Below are 16,859 nucleotides of genomic sequence, written 5' to 3'. Positions count from 1 at the left end.
TTGGTCTCATACAGGCTGAGTTTTAAAGCTTTTGAAGACTATAGTCACATTTTGCACCAAATGCCATCCTCCAATTCCAAAGAATAAATATACGATCCATCCAATTTCCTCAGAGCACTTCCATGACACAAAAATTGAAACAATTTACACACTGTATACTTTATTCTAATAATATTCTGTAATAGCATTATGTGTTTATATAAATGAATGAAGACAGTGATAGGTAGTATATTTATTCCATAAATTCCTCACTCTTTAGAAGCCCTAAAACGATCAAAACCAGGATTATTCACGTGGAGCCAATGGCAGCGTTCTCGCCGAGACTCAGATACTTAAATTACTTTGAAGTTTGCTGTATTGCAGAAGTACATCACCATCTCTTTTTTTTTTAAGGTTTAGATGTCCAGTCAGTGCTCAGACTGACTTCCTTAAAGACGCACGCCAAAGAGTTAGGGAAGGCTGGAGAACTTCGCAACGTTTATAACAACCTGACTTGAAACAGTTGTGGAGTACAAACCAACAAAGAGAATCCGGCTATTCGAAAAGAAGCTGGAGAGAATCCTAATACAGTCAGTCATAAAATTCTGTAGATTTTATATAAATAATGAAATACAGCTTCAATGGCCCAGAAAAGGTGACAGTTCCTCTTTTTAAAAAAAAAAGTCATATGTGACTCATTAGAATAACAACAAGCACCAAGAAGATTAATTAATAAATCAAATTCAGTTGGAAACCATTCAGCTTTGTGAAATCAATCTCAGTATAGAACATTTTATATAATGTATAATAGACACACAAGGGAGTGAATTCAAGCTTGAAACTATGGCTAGCTGAACAACTTTACATTTTCAACGTGGTTTTATCAGTTACTGGAATTTATAATCAGTATGAGAAAGCTGTGCAAGAGCAATGACTGTACAAGCCCATCCAGATATGGATTTCTGTACCCCCTGATGGTTCACTCTGGAGATAGGCACCAAGCCATACAGACCAGAAAGGTTCCAGGTTTAACCCACAGTCTGTGCTAAGCAGTTAGCTGATCACAGCCAGATTGGCAGTGGGGGGCACTAAAATTGGTCTCAGCATTCATGGGCTGGGGGGTTGGGGGAGAGGAGAAATCAGTTGGCTGCTCCTGAAGTCTATTCTGCGATCTTGCTGGAAATGGGTGTGCATGGACATCAAGTCGGATATCAGAATCATGCTTGGCTTGGCTGTGATGTCTTACATTTACATCGCTCACTGACAGTAACTGTCCAGACTCACATGTAAAGAATAGCCACGTGCATGAGGTTCCAGAAGGCTTCCGCTGACTATGGGGCAGTATCCAGCATGAACTGTATCTATCAGAAGAGACAGCGTAAGGGGGAAAACGCGGATGACATAAAATACATCCTCTTCGTACTGTTGCAAACAGATGCCGATTGGCAGGAGCCTGGGCACTGCCAGGATATTAAAATTATTTTTCTTCAGCAGTGATAAGAACAGTGAGAATACAGCAATCTCATTTTGAGATATACCCCATTACACCGTACCTTAAGAATGACACACTAGCTCAGACACTAGACATCAGTTTCTAAGGGGCCTGCGTAACATTATTTCCATTCGAACTGGTCCTTTGCTTCTCTTGGCGAAAGGAAGTGTTAGAGTATTTCTCTTAAAAATAAAAACGTCAGGAATTCCTGTCATGCATACCCATCCCTATAACCCCCCGCCCCCCCCCCCCCCCACAAACCCTCTTGAAATGATGGGCACAATCTAACATTTTCTGTACATCTCGTTCAAAGTAGCTCCTCATAACTGAAGGACAGCAACAAAAGCAAAAGCTGAGCGATGTTTCCAATGCGCATCTCGATAAGGAACCCTGATTGGGGGTCAGCTTGTTATTAGTAAGGCGCACGCCACTGCTTTTGTTCCTTCACCATTCTACAACACAGAGAGGCCTGATCCACGTTGTAAAATAGATTGACGCTATCAACTGCCAGAGAGAGCTAAGTACTTCATATTTTAAATTTACATATACAAGTTATAAATGGAAAAAAAGCTACACTCTAAATACTGTACATTATGAGTAAAACCCTATGGACAATGACAGACAGTAGCTCAAGCCTCTTTTACTCGGTTCATTGACTTAACCTGTCTCATTCACCATTCCCTCCATGCCTTTCCATGTAGAACTCTCAGGGAACTCAGATTACAACAATACAACCAAAGACTGCAAACAGCACACATATGGAAAAATCATAGGTGCTGAATAAAACTAGGGGCCGGATTTGGCGGTAGAGGCTATCAGCGCTCACCGTTATTTACGTGTAAATCGGACAGCAACTTCCATTGGCCGCACATGCGGATTTTACGCAGAAATCGGGAAGTTGCTGTCCGAGATGCCCTGCTCCATCACAAGCTTCGCTATACCAGTAACTCGCCGAGAGACTCGCGGTTCAAATACATGGAAAACCGTGAAGTTGCTGTATTTACCCGATATATACAAACTAAACTCGCTGGAAAAAGTTAGGGCTAGTCCATAGCGTGGTAAGTCTTAATTACTGCCAAACAACTTCTCCGGCACTGAAAATTAACTTTTACAAGTGTGGAGTCTCATTTCTTCAGTTTTTAATTATTGTTGGAGATTTTTAAAAAAAAATTAATAAATGTTTATTTTTACTTTTTCTTTCTCTTTTATCCCTCTCTCTTAATCCAATCTTTCTTTCCCTCTCTTTACTTCGCTTTTTGTACCTGATTTGACATTGAATTAAATATTCTAACTGACACTTCCTGGTTCAGACTCTGCGCTGCTCTTTAACCATTCTGCAATCTGATTGGTTGCAGAGGCACACAGTTGCTTGTCTTGTTGACAGGCCCCTGATGCTCTGCAGAGGGCGCTGCGCTTTTTCGCTAGTTGGCTGACAGGAACTACCAGCGCAAAAGCCCGTAGAAAGTCTATGAACAAGAGCAAGTGTGTTGAACGGCTGGCACTGTTCGTTCACTGCTGACCGCATAATCCGGTCCATTACAAACAAAGGACAATGTAAGGTGAGCCGGTGATCTGTGACACTTCCATTTCCTACACTTGTCAACCACATAGCATTTCTGGGGACACGATTAACACCAAATGATGAGTAGTTTTGTGCTGTGAATTCATCCTCTCCTGGAGCTGGGATGAGGCAGCTGATTTCCTTTAGGAACCCTTACGGCTATTCATCCCACATCCTGATATTGCAGCTGTTTACCTTCTCCCTTGCAGTGACTTCCAGGACTGCCTGGCATTTGAGTCTGTCAGCTGCACACGACGAGCTTCGGCATTTAATGGCTTTTACTCAGGTGGAAGCCTCACAAAGACTAAGGAGGTCATTTCAACCCAACCCAGCTGGTGGGAAGATGACAGGATCAGTTTGGTGGCCATTTTGCAATCTGCGTAAAATGGGCGGCCAATTCGATCTCGTCAGTTTCCCGCCCCTGCGGGTTAGGTAAAAATTGCCCCCTAAATGTTTCACCTTGGTGAATTTAGCGTGAAGGGATGAACAATTGTAAGTACAGGTTTACTGAATAAGGAACCACAGAATGAGGCTCGGCAATTCCCAATTCGCCAGTCCAAAGGGTGAGGTGGTTGCTCAGTACCAGCACTGCATTGCTTTTTCAGTCAATCGGTGTTTGAAATTCCTTTAACAAGTTTGTACCACATTAAATTACAAAATTAGCTGTAAACTTGTGGCCACTGGGAATTGGGCTGAGACTGCTTAACATACTTTTACTTAAGACCCCTTTTGACCATCAGATAGTCACCTTATCACTTGACTGGATTCAAATTCAGGCCCCACAGGCCAAAGGACAGGAACCTAACAGACTTTGCTGCCTTCCAAAATCATTTCCGAAGGAACAAAAAAGTGCTACACAGGCTGCATTTGTGATATAAACTGGTCTAGTTGCTAAATAATGCAGAAAGCTGGTTTGTTAGCCCATGACCCAGCAAGAGAAGGCTGTTGGAAGAACAAGTGTGTGGGTTAGGCCTGATCCATTCACACTTCCACTTCCTGGTCACTTATTCATCACAATATTATTGCCTTATACATTCTCCCTGAATATTCATCCTGAATAAGACTCCTCACCTTCCAACACTGCAAAAGTGACCGAGCTTTGCTTTGAAATATAACGCGTTGCCATGACTTTAGAAATATTCCACTAGCAATAAAAAGGATTAATTTTGAGTCCCAAGCTTTTGATCTCGCTATGTGATTATTCCCACATAAGCTAACAGTGTCCTGTACACCACCATAGCTAATAATATTCAAGAGCAAAAAGTGACTAACTATTAGTTTTCTTCTAAGTTACAGTGCTTCAATCAGCAACTTCAGTAACAAATAGAAAAATAAAATAAATTATGATTTTATATTTCTGGAACAAAGTGGAATACAAGCAACAGAAAAATACTTTTTTCCCCCCTCCAATATGTACAACTAGTCTTCAGTCATTATGCAGCATAATGGATTCTCCACAAATCACAGGCTGTAAAAGTGGTTTCTGGGCACTACTATCATGTGCCTGTCACCAACGTCCTAAATGCACAAGGCTCTCCCTTTTTATCCATTTCAATTGGGAATGGGAGCAGACAGTGCCTACTGTGATCTCTGCTGGCTTCTCTGCCATTACCTTGATGAAACAGAACTATAAATGTAAATAATCTCATGATGATATGAATGTCTGCGTTGTTTTCTGCTGCTGCTTTTATATATTTCAGTTGATATTTCTCCCATTTTTAATTATTCCCTTCACACCCCCCCCCATTTTTTTAGGCAGCTAATTCCCCAACTGAGGCGACTGAGCAGCTTAACTGTTCCTAAGCCTCTGCCAAACACTATCTTTTCATGCCTTACAAAATCAGAACTAAAAGTGACCATACTCCCCACCCCCCATCCCCTTTAATAATCTTCTGTACTCTGTAGCCTTTTCAATTTGTATAAGGTAACAATCAAAGCCTGGGAACATACACATGAAATATTCCCTCTGCTGTCTTCCAGAAACGACATCTCATAGGTTTCAGCATGATGTCCTCAAGGCAACATTCCCAGCATGCTGGCAGTGAGTGAATCACTGACTGCCCCGACACAGAAAGGTCGGTGCACATTAAATACGTTTCTGCAAAGGTCTAAACTTGACACAAGAGGCAAGGTGGAAGGCAAGTGGCATTTGCTAAACAAAGGGCAGCTTCCACAGGAAACATCTCGAGTGACAAACGTTATTCAACATGAGCTACCCTTCAGTTTTATGATCTTAGATGCCTTTCTTTTAAACATGTAGAGCAAACAGTACTGATTCTCCAAGCAATGTCCTCACCACAATTCATGTCGAAAATAAAGGAGTTCTGAAATAAGTTATTCAAAGAACACATAACAGTCAGTTGCTGTCCTTTCTGTACAGTAATTTGATTATGACACAATGATATTCCATGTAGTTAATACTGTAGTTGAGAAACCTAATAGGATTCAAGAGCAAAATTACCTCAAAATGCCATGACATGCTGAATTAATTTAAGTTAGTCAGTAATTTTGATTTAATAGAAATGAAAATTGAGTGCTATCTATAATGGGTGGCCAATCCCCAATGGCAGTTCTACACCCAGGTGGCATTGAAAATCTACCCCTATATCACTCTGTCTGACAGTGGGTGAAATTCCTCTCTCAAAGAAAAACATGAATTCTCTGTTTTTTCTTGTAATTAATGATTAATTGATAAAATCATAGGAATCGCATGCCTTTAAAGTGTACAGTTTCTGAGAATTTAATTTTCTTAGCTGGTCATTAACTGTCATTAATTATGATTTGTTTTAATAATATTCCCATATTTTTGAAACTGACATGAAATTGCATGAACTGGAGACAGAAAATTGAGTCGGAATAGAAAGGGAGGTCCAGTAAAACCAAGGGCCTTTGGTCCAACTAATGCTTTGCGGAATGTCAGCATGACTTCCTTGGATTTGTAGTCTGGATACACCTTAAATTTTGGATAAAGCCAAAGATTATTTTGAGAGGGGAAGGTAATGAAGAAACAGTGCAGCATAGGGAACTGAAGGGAGTAATGGCAAGAGATTCTGATGAAATGCATCTTGACAGATGCCACAGAGACAATGTGGATTGAGGTCAAGGATAGTAAAGGTATTTATTATTTTTATAGATTTTCTGGACAGGAAGAGTGCATAAACCAGGTAATGTTTTGCAAATCAGAGACCTATAAAAAAGGCCAGAACATTAATCATGGGGATTTCAATTACTTAGATATTGACTGGGAAAATAGAAGAAAAGCTAAGGGGCAGTGCACGTTTCTAGTGGCGATAAAGGATTGGTTTCTTATTCTGTTGTACAGCCTATACAGTCAGAAGCAATATTGCATCTAATCTTTCATAATGATACAGATATAGTATAGAAGGTAGAAGTAAGAGAGCATCTAGGATCCAGTGATCATAGCATAATTTGAGCAGAAATGAGTGTGAGGATATTTAAAAAGAACAATGGGCCGGATTTTATGTTCAGAATAGCGGTGAGCCTAACAGCACTCACTGTTATTATGGATTAAATCGGATAGCAACTTCCGGAGACCGCACATGTGCAGTTAAACGCAGAAATCCAGAAGCTGCTGTCCAAGTTACCCTGCTCCTCCACAGGCTGTGCTATAACAGTACCTCACTGACAGACGTGGCATTGAATTCAATGTAAGGGCATGAAGTTGGGGTACTTACCCATTATTTACCCACTAAACATGCTAGAAAATGTTAGGGCTGGTGCATTCAGGTGTAAGTGAATTTTTAATGGCATGATCAGTCATATAACTACAAACAACCTCTCTGGCACTGAAAATTTAATTTTACAATCCTTCAGAATGTAATTAGTGTTGAAGTTTAAAAAAAAAAGAAAATGTTTGTTTTTACATTTTCTGTCTGTCTCTTTTATCTCTTTCTCTTAATCCCATCTTCCATCCCCTCTCTTTATTTCACTTTCTGTACATGATTGAAATCTAATTTATACTTCCTGGTTTAGACTTTGCGCATCTCAGTGAGGATTCTTCAATCTGATTGGTTGAAGAGCCTCGCTGTTGCTTATTCTGCTCACAAGCGCCACAGGTCCTCTGTAGAGGGCGCCACGCTGGATCAGATGGCCGTTGACAGCAAGTCTCTGCTCAAATGTTTCCACGTGAAAACTCCGTGAGCAACAGTCAGTGTAGTGAACAGCGAGCACTGTTCCTTCACCGCTGACTGCAAAATCTAGGCCCTTGACACAAAAATGTTGGACTTTAAATGAACAGACTTCAAAGGTTAATAAAATGAGTTTAAAAAAAAGTTAATTGGTCCACAATAATACTGTAGTTGGAAAATCTACAGTAGGAAAATAAATAGAAGATGCTATTACCTGGATTTGATCGCCCCTCAACCTTCTAAACTCAAGGGAAAACAAGCCAACTTTGTCCAACCTGTCCTCATAATTTAACCCTTAAAGCCCTGATATAATTCGGGTGAATCTGTGCTAAAACCCTTCCAAGGCCAATATATCCTTCCTGAGGTTCCTATCACCCAACCAATTCCCAACCCATGTTACAAGGTTATCTCCAATTCCATGCGCTCTTATTTTTACTAATAATCTCTTGTGTGGAACCTTATCAAATGCCTTCTGGAAGTCCATATAGACAACATTCAACTGTCCACCAAGCTAGTGACCTCTTCAAAAAATTAAATTAGATTGGTCAAACATGACCTACTCTTCACAAATCCATGCTGACTCTTTGATTAGCTTGATACTTGTCCAAGTGCTCAGTCACTCTGTCTCTGATGATAGATTCCAGTAACCATCCCACAACTCATGTTAAACTGAGGATCCGTAGTTACCTAGTTTCTCTCTCTCCCTCCCTTCATAAATAATGGAGTGATATTTGCAATTTTCCAATCTAAAGGCACTGGTAGGTAATAGATAACCACAACAGGCAGGTGGAAAAGGTAGATACTGATTTTTTTTCACCCCACCGAACAATTCAGTAAGGCGCTGCACAGCCTGGTTCAGTATCAACTGACACAATTCCGTCCAATTATAATGGCTTTGGAAGCTCATGACATCACTTTGAAATGCCAGTGCTACCCCAGATTGTTGCTCTTGTCCATACACCTTGTGATATGGGTTGGTAATTGTTTGGGAGGTAGGAACCTCAGGAAGGATATATTGGCCTTGGAAGGGGCACAGCACAGATTCGCCAGAATGGTACCAAGGGCTTTAAGGGTTAAATTATGAGGACAGGTTGCATAAACTTGGCTTGTATTCCCTGGAGTTTAGAAGGTTGAAGGAGTGAGCTAATCAAGGTAATAACATCTTCTATTTTTAGAATATTACACTGTGTGTGTATATTATATCTACCTTTCATTTCAGAACTCCTCCATTTATTTCAACAAGCTGTCTGCATGTTGAACATGAACTGCCAACCACCTCGAAAAAATGTCTGCTACACTTCATTCCCTAATTCCCACATCAATAAATACATCCCAAAGCTTTACCATGCAGCAGAACCATTCTGCTAAACAACAACTATCTTAATATTCTAGTGTTCAGTTCCTTTGTACATATTTTCCAGGCTAATTTCACTTCCATTTTCCTCGATTTTTCTTCAAAGTATACTTGACTTTCGAGCTGCATGCATCATTAATAAAGCATCTGTAAAAATGAATGTCTCAGTACATAAACGATTTCTGCTACAAAGAGAGGAAATGTCCCTATCCAACATTTTTGTGGCAGTTACCACACTAATTATACAGAACTATAAATATATCTCTCACATTTATCAATCTCAGTACTTTCTCTGAATAAACATTTTTTCGCTAAAAATGTTTCCACACCAAGCCAAAAAGAATGTAAATACAGAGGAGGAAGTCATTATTCAAGTACATTTGCTCTCATCTTTCGACACTGGGGACGTACTGATTACATTTGAATGATAATAACGGAAAGGTCTTGTCGCTCGGTTTAAATTATTCAAAGGTTTCTTAAAAATATTGCAGAATGTCATGAGTGGGCTATTCTCGCAAGCCAGCATTCACTGACAAGTATTCCATTCATACCATACACACCGATGTTAAAGAAATCTCAGATTGCGCTGTTTAGATTTCAACAGGCGCTGTCTATAGCGCAAAGGCAGTGTGAACCAAGAGAAAGATGGGAGTCATATATTCCCACACGTATAAATCACTGCAGGCTATTTATTGGATATCCCACCTGAGACATTGAGCTATGGCAGTTCTTTCACAAATGGGCCACTCCCATGAACTCATGATCATCTCATTCATCTTTGACAGATTGAAAGGATACCAATGCATCATCAACAATTATTCCAAGGGCGATAACTTTTACGTTGTAAATGGGCTTTTGCAGTGTAACTCAGAAATCATCATTGATTAGAGAACATGATCATATTCGGTATCAAATGGTTGCAAAACAGCATTTTATTGGCCAATCAATATCAGGCAGGAGTTCTGATAAGTTGCAGGTTGAAAATTCTTTTCTGCTGTTGATTACTGAGCATTGTTTAAGGATTTCGCTAAAATTCTCTTGGATTGCATCGGTTTGATGCACATTTTGTCCACACAAAGAAATGCTGCTATCTGAAAAGTAAAAGGCAGCATCACAAAGAGGGACAAGTTACAGCTACCTGAGGCCGTCCTAAGTATGGGTTTGTGAACGCGTAATGGTCCATGTGCATTAACAAGTCTTGCACATTACTAAAGTCTGATAGAAGGGGGGGAAAAGTGAATTCTGGCTATTGCAATTATATTTTATATCAATACCCCTTCCCCTCTCCTCACTTCACTTTCTCCCAAAAATACTTAAATATAAAAGCTGCTAAAGCTGAATAATTCACTTTCTGATTGCTAGTTTATTAAATGCCAGATTTTCTATGACAATGGAAATATTCCATTCACATTTTATTAATTCACGTCTGAATCGTGTCAATGAGTACTAGACTAAGCTTGCTTTTCCAGTATCCAATCGGTTATCAAAACTGCAATATCTAATCAGTTTTGAATCGGCAATATTCAAAGAGGTTCAACCTTGCAACATTGGACCAATTTTGATTTAGCTATATCCAACCAATTTCCTTGAAATAAAATTCAATCGATTATCTGACTGGATATTGAAAGCCAAATAATCCAAATAATTGGATTATGGTTCTCATACAAACAGGCACTGGTAATGACAATAGCCTTGAGTACAGGATATTAGCTGGGCTAATAAGTAGTCAGATTGGTCACCAGTTCCTATTGCATGGAGATCAGTTCTCTTATCAAATACCAGCTTTGATCTCCACGCGTGGCTAAACAGGTCGCAGGATCAATGAAGGGATTTTCTATCCCAGTGACAGAAGTCAGGTGCATGGGTAAAAACCTGCTTCATTGCCATTATGATTATGTAAAGATTGTTACACGGCTTTGCAAGTATAGGAAGAGGTGAAAGGACTGAATTAACCCATTTATGATCGTTTGACTCAGGCAACAAACACTTTTGGTAAACTACCAAATATGAAATTAAGGAATCTGACTGATATCAGTGAAAAAGTGAATGGGTTAATCCACTACTAAATGCAGGCTTTAGAAGAGAAAGCCCACAATAATATTTTAAAGAATATGATTGTCAGTCCTGTTTCAGATGGTGTAACAATCTTAACACCATCTTGAACAAGGTAATCCTTCACCTGCTTACCTGTATTTAATGGAATGCTCTACAACACTGTTTGGGCGAATTTCCAATACTTTGCTACACTCCTTTTAAATCCAGTTTGTCTCATTCGCCAAATATATAACTATGCAAACTGTGGCAAAAGAGAAAACCATAAACCGTAAAAGTTAAAGCCATCTTGGAGCAGGGTGGCTTCTGAAATGCTTAATGCTCAATGGCAATTTTGTTGAATCTATTTTAACAGAGACTAACAAAATAGGTGCTGGGGCATTTCAGCAGAAATAATACAAGGGGCAGAAGTGTATTAACAAAACCACAGCAAGCATGTACCATTCAGCATTAAACTTTCATTATAAACCTCACTGTGTGTGAAGCATTACTTCACTGTTCAGATGCGCTGTACAAAAACAGTAAATTCAGCACCTGACATGGCGCCATCTTAAGTGGTAGAGTGAGATTGAGCACATGTACCTATTAGAAACGGTGACATCGTAAAGCAGCAAGATCTGTCAAAGCACACATACCTGTTCACATGATATATGCCATCACTGACTGACCTGTCACACTGACGTTCTGAAATCATCTTGGAGGGGATATGACGTTAATGATGGGCAGATAAATGTTCCCCGATTAGATGTGTTATCATATTCTTGGCTTAAAATTATTACAAACTACATGTTTCTTCACACCAATTTTTTTCAAGCACTTAAACTAAGTGGGTTGGCAAAACAAAATATTGCCACCCTTTAAGTAGACCTTTCAAGGGATATATACGAATACAGTGCTGATACTTTTAATTGTGGGGTAGGTAGCTAAGAAAATAGCACTGTAGCACTGCTGTTTACACAACTGAGACCACAAGGCTCACTTCTACCGCAGGGTCTGTACTTGGCTTCTCTGAGCAGAGAAACACATTCTGTACACAAATTCACAAATCTTGTCAAGTATTTTGTTAAACTATTAACTGTTACTAGAGCAGGGTTGCCTGCCCATCGTGTTCTTCATGATCCACCTTATCCAGAATGGCCATTTCATCCTCAGGCTGGTGTCTGTACTTGTGAAACTCTTCTTTCATGGCAGAAAAATAAGCATAAGGGTCCTGACGGGAGTGTCTCTTCTTCTTTTGGAGGTAGAGAATGCCTTGGGGCTGGAGAACCTGAGATTCACCGGGCTGCTGGACCTGTGAGGTTGGAAAACCTAACCAAAAAAAGGAGAATTTAGTTAGATACTAATTAAATCTCAATGATAGCTGTGCGTGTGGTCGGCCTTAACTGCTTTAGATAGGAATTAAGTTTGGATCTCCTTGTGAGGTGCTAGTTGAAGGACAGCACAAATTGTAGGAAATAAGTCTGCAAAATAATATTTTTTCTGTAGAAACAATAAGCCAGTTTCCCATTCCCAGTGCAAGAGTTGAATTGTTACAAATGCACATTGCTGGTAGAAATCAATATTCAAATAGCCCCTTTTGCTAATTTTCTCCCCTTCTCTTGTGAAGGTGCTGACTCCTGTTGGGTTAGGGTTCCGTGTGCACCAGATGCCCAAGTGGACATTCTTCATGTACGAGCCTACACAAAGCGTTGGGAGATCATTCGACTGTAAGGGATGTCACAACAGAGACCAATCCTGTCCTCACCCAACATTTACACAGGCACATTGATTAGTAATCATAATTGGGAACCCTGACTACATTTTCTCTTCCTAGCTCTGGGGTGATAAAGCCAATTGTTGAGTCTCGACTGCTGCCCTGGCAGAGTTCAACTAACCTAGCATATAGATCATGAATCCCAGGACTTTTGTGTCTGTATGATTCAGTTGTACCCTGCCTCTACCAACTGAATACTGGGGATCTAAGAGATATTAGCTTTCTACCGCAGTGCCCATGGTGAAGACATGGTAAGGTTATATCAGAAAATACAAATACCAATTGGTGGATTTACTGATGGAGAAAAACAATTGAATCAACCAGAACAAAATGCTAGAATATATCCGCAATAATTATTCAATGCCTTTGGGGCTTACTGAAAAGGTAAGAGAGTTCCTGTGATCATATTTTACTTAAAAGAAAACTCTTAAGATATCTTAAGGTTGTATCCTCCATCATTTAGTTGTTTCCCTCATTTCCATGAATGTATTTTCATGCATTTTATCCTGGCTCAGAAGCCAGGTCTGTTCCTAGCCTTATGAAAATGTAGTTCTGTATTTGCCTGCTAGGAACAATTGTTCAGGGTAACCAATATATCAAGATTTCCTCTCCCGCACTAGGGAAACACTTAGCCGCTGTTCAACTGTTCCGTGTGGTACCCTGGTTGTTATAGAGAACTCACCAGCATGTTATGTCACCAGGTTACTCAAATCTTTAAAATCCAGTAGGTGGCAAGACCGAGGATGGGGAATCAATATTTCAGGATGACTCAAAGAAAGTTGAGCTTTGAACACAGATAAGTCGTGATTTTATTTGATATTATCTATAAACACCTGCCTCTTATCTAATTTTGAGGGTAATATACAGCAGCAGGGCAGTGGATACATCCACCCAACCTATGTTAAACCGGAAAGCCCTCTGCCATAACAATATATTGTTGGCTTTCTACAACAGTGCTGATGGTGAAGACTAAAACACAATTGTAAGGCTGTATCAGTAAAACAGATAGCAATTGCTGGATTTACCACTGGTGAAACATAATTGGATCAACAAGAACCAAAAATATTAGAATACATCCTCAATAATTATTCAATGCCTTTAGTACTTACTGTGGAATGCTACTGAATACTTTATACTGACTAAGGTCCCAAGTGTGTACCCCAAACTATGTATATGTTGTATTACAAAGTCAGTTAGAAAAGTGCACTATATCAGGGAGCTGTCCATGGTACTAAGTACCAATGTCACTGGTTGCTAAAATTGCAAAATACTATAGGAAAACACCGATACCATCATATAGGGTGTAAGATAAGAACAAGGAAAAGCTGATTCATTTTGTTAAGTTGACCTCATTGTCCAAGTCAAAGGGGTGAACTTAAATCTCATGAAAGTCAGAGAACAGTGTAACTAAAGTTGTAAACGAAAGCTCTTAAGCTTCAATATACTTCAGCCACAGAAAGTTAGTAAATTGGATCCTGTTTATCTGCAGTTAAGTCATTTGATTAAATACTTCTGTTCCAATTTGAAGGCCGAGTCCCAAGCTTGAATCGAGCTGTTTTTGTATTTACAGTGGCCTCAGAACTGGAAAGATGGAAATATTGCAGCAGGAATGTTCATGCCAGCAAGCATGCAAGGACGAAACGGTCTAGAGATTATTGCGCAATACCTTATGTTCTAGACCTTGGTCGCATCGCCAAAGGTTTGCAGTACAACTTGGTGCAGTACACCTTGGCCTGCAAAACATGAATTGTGCAATTAATCGCACAGCCTTTCCTCAGATAGAAATCATGCCATGGCTATCTGACTTACTTCAAGAGAGAATGTGCTCAAGAAGTTAAATCTTTGAGCCCCCCTCTCACACTCTGTATTGTGATTTCTTTCACTAAGCCATGCATCACTTTCAAGAACTTTTCGCCTGGTCATATAAGCAAATGTTGGCCAATTATACTGGAAAGATGGAATAATTAGCTATAATCACTAAGTCACTTCCAATTTGCAATTTGGCATTGAGTAATCAAAGGTCACATTTTTTATGGTTGTTATGGATATATAAATTGGTAACCTTTTACTGTAACCATTGCTGGCTACTTATTGCAAGCAAAGGTTTGATATTTAATGTAAATACCACTGGGAGAGGTACAGAGTATGTACATGAATATCAAGGCAAGACACAATATTACTAATGATAATCTCTCAAGCCAGCCCAGAGGGAGAACTGAAAATCTCTTTCTGATGGTAGTTAAGGGTCTAAAATGAAATGAGCTTGTAGAATCACAAGTAATTCCTCATGGACACAGACCCACAGCATAAAATTGCTGCAGCTCAATATTAATTGGACATTCTTATCCAGAGATGCCTGAAGGGTGAGTAATATAGAAAATGGTACGATCATGGTAGTGTAGTTAAGGGTGCTGTTCTCGTACTATCATGGTAGTGCAGTTAAGGGTGCTGTTCTGGTACTATCATGGTAGTGCAGTTAAGGGTGCTGTTCTGGTACTATCATGGTAGTGCAGTTAAGGGTGCTGTTCTGGTACTATCATGGTAGTGCAGTTAAGGGTGCTGTTCTGGTACGATCATGGTAGTGCAGTTAAGGGTGCTGTTCTGGTACTATCATGGTAGTGCAGTTAAGGGTGTTGTTCTGGTACTATCATGGTAGTGTAGTTAAGGGTGCTGTTCTGGTACTATCATGGTAGTGCAGTTAAGGGTGCTGTTCTGGTACTATCATGGTAGTGTAGTTAAGGGTGCTGTTCTGGTACTATCATGGTAGTGCAGTTAAGGGTGCTGTTCTGGTACGATCGTGGTAGTGCAGTTAAGGGTGCTGTTCTGAGTTTGAGGTTGATACTGAAGCATATTTTAGGAGAGGACAGAAGAAGCTTGACACTGCCTATAACAATTGTGACAGCTGATGTCGGAGTGATTGATGTCGACACTGGGCACAAAGAGGGACCAAACATGTCAGCAATAAGCACTCTTATGGTATGTTAGTTTTCACAGATAGGCAGCAGCATAACATAAACTCCCCCAGCAATGTAAGCCCTCATGCTGATGAATACAAAGCCAAGCAAATTTATTGCAAGCAGTATATTGTATTTACATGTATTCACAGTTGACTATGTCAAATTTATTTTGAAATTCTTCCAGTTAATTCAGGCGGCTCATTGGTTTCAAAAAAAGATAGCTTTCAAAAGTCAACCTTTTTACTTTCCAACAGCAATTAGTTTTGTGTATCATTTCAATTGTTCTCATTTCTGCCTTTACAAAAAAGACCTTGTTCTCTCTGAAATCTAATAAATGAACTGTATGAAACACTAGTTAGGGCGCAGCTAGAGTACTGCGTACAGTTCTGGTCACCACATTACAGGAAAGACATGATTGCACTAGAGAGAGTACAAAGGAGATTGATGAGGATGTTACCAGGACTGGAGAATTTTAGCTACTAGGAAAGATTGGATAGGCTGGGGTTGTTTTCTCTGGAACAGAGGAGGCTGAGGGGGAGACCTTATTGAGGTGTATAAAATTATGAGAGGCCTAGATAGAGTGGACAGAAAGGACCTATTTCCCCTTAGCAGAGTGGTCAATAACCAGGGGGCATAGATTTAAAGTAATTGGTAGAAAGATTAGAGGGGAGTTGAGGAGAATATTTTCCACTCAGAGGGTGGTGGGGGTCTGGAACTCACTGCCTGAAAGGGTGGAAGAGGTAGGAACCCTCATCGCATCTAAAAAGTACTTGGATAGGCACTTGAAGTGCCGTAACCTACAAGGCTACGGCCCAAGAGCTGGAAAGTGGGAGTAGGCTGGATAGCTCTTTTTTGGCCAGCACAAATACCTCCTTCTGTGCCGTAAAACTTCTATGATTCTATTCCATGATTCTGGATTTAGAGAATCATTATTACTTGCCTGCTTGAGAACAGGTTTTACTTGATGGCTCATTACGTGGCACTGGTCCTTGGCTTAAAGCCTGTTCTGACATCAGTCAAGGAAGGTAGTGATATAGATCTCAGCATCTTCAGTTTGGGAGAGGAAAATGGCCAGGGTTTTCCTGATGGTTCATATCCAGTGACCTTTTCTGGAAGTTTACATGCATTACTCGGAGATTATAGTAAATTCACCAGGATGACGGCAGAGGAGAAATTCTTGTTATGAGGAGAGACTTGAGATGCTGGAACTATTTCCACTGGAGCAGAGGCGTCTTAAGAGCAGATTTAATAGAGGTTTTTAAAATGATTACGGACTTTGATAGAGTGACTAGGAAAGACTATTTCTTCTGGTTGGGGAGTCAGTAAAGATGGGTCATTAATTTAAAATTACCACTAAGAGAATAAAGAGAGCGATTAGGTGTATTCTTTTTATAATAGAGTTGTTAGAGCATGGAATGCTTTGCCACAGGGAATAGTTGTGGCAGAGCCAATTACATCTTTTAAGGGAAGAGTAGACAAACATTTGAATTAGAGGAAAAAATAGGTCCACAGGGAGCAAGAGTTGTGGGATTAGTTTTGGATTTCTGCAGCAAAGGGCTGGCA

The 16,859-nt window shown here is 39.9% G+C and overlaps 1 protein-coding gene across 1 annotated transcript in view; it reads right to left on the bottom strand.

Annotated features, from left to right (window-relative positions):
* Positions 1-8,301: 8,301 nt before the first annotated feature.
* igsf9bb (immunoglobulin superfamily, member 9Bb) overlaps positions 8,302-16,859 on the bottom strand; it is an 831,812-nt gene continuing 823,254 nt past the window's right edge. The window contains exon 20 of the mRNA XM_085967995.1: positions 8,302-11,894. Within this exon, the coding sequence (XP_085824121.1) occupies positions 11,668-11,894 (227 nt within the window). The 3' untranslated portion in view covers positions 8,302-11,667. The remainder of the gene's footprint in view (positions 11,895-16,859) is intronic.

Source organism: Somniosus microcephalus, chromosome 26 (genome assembly GCF_052327205.1).
Source record: "Somniosus microcephalus isolate GS21.2 chromosome 26, FLI_Smic_1.0, whole genome shotgun sequence".
NCBI classification, from domain to species: domain Eukaryota; kingdom Metazoa; phylum Chordata; class Chondrichthyes; order Squaliformes; family Somniosidae; genus Somniosus; species Somniosus microcephalus.
The sequence above is the reverse complement of the archived record's forward strand: the minus strand, read 5'-3'. Positions and strand labels throughout refer to the sequence as shown.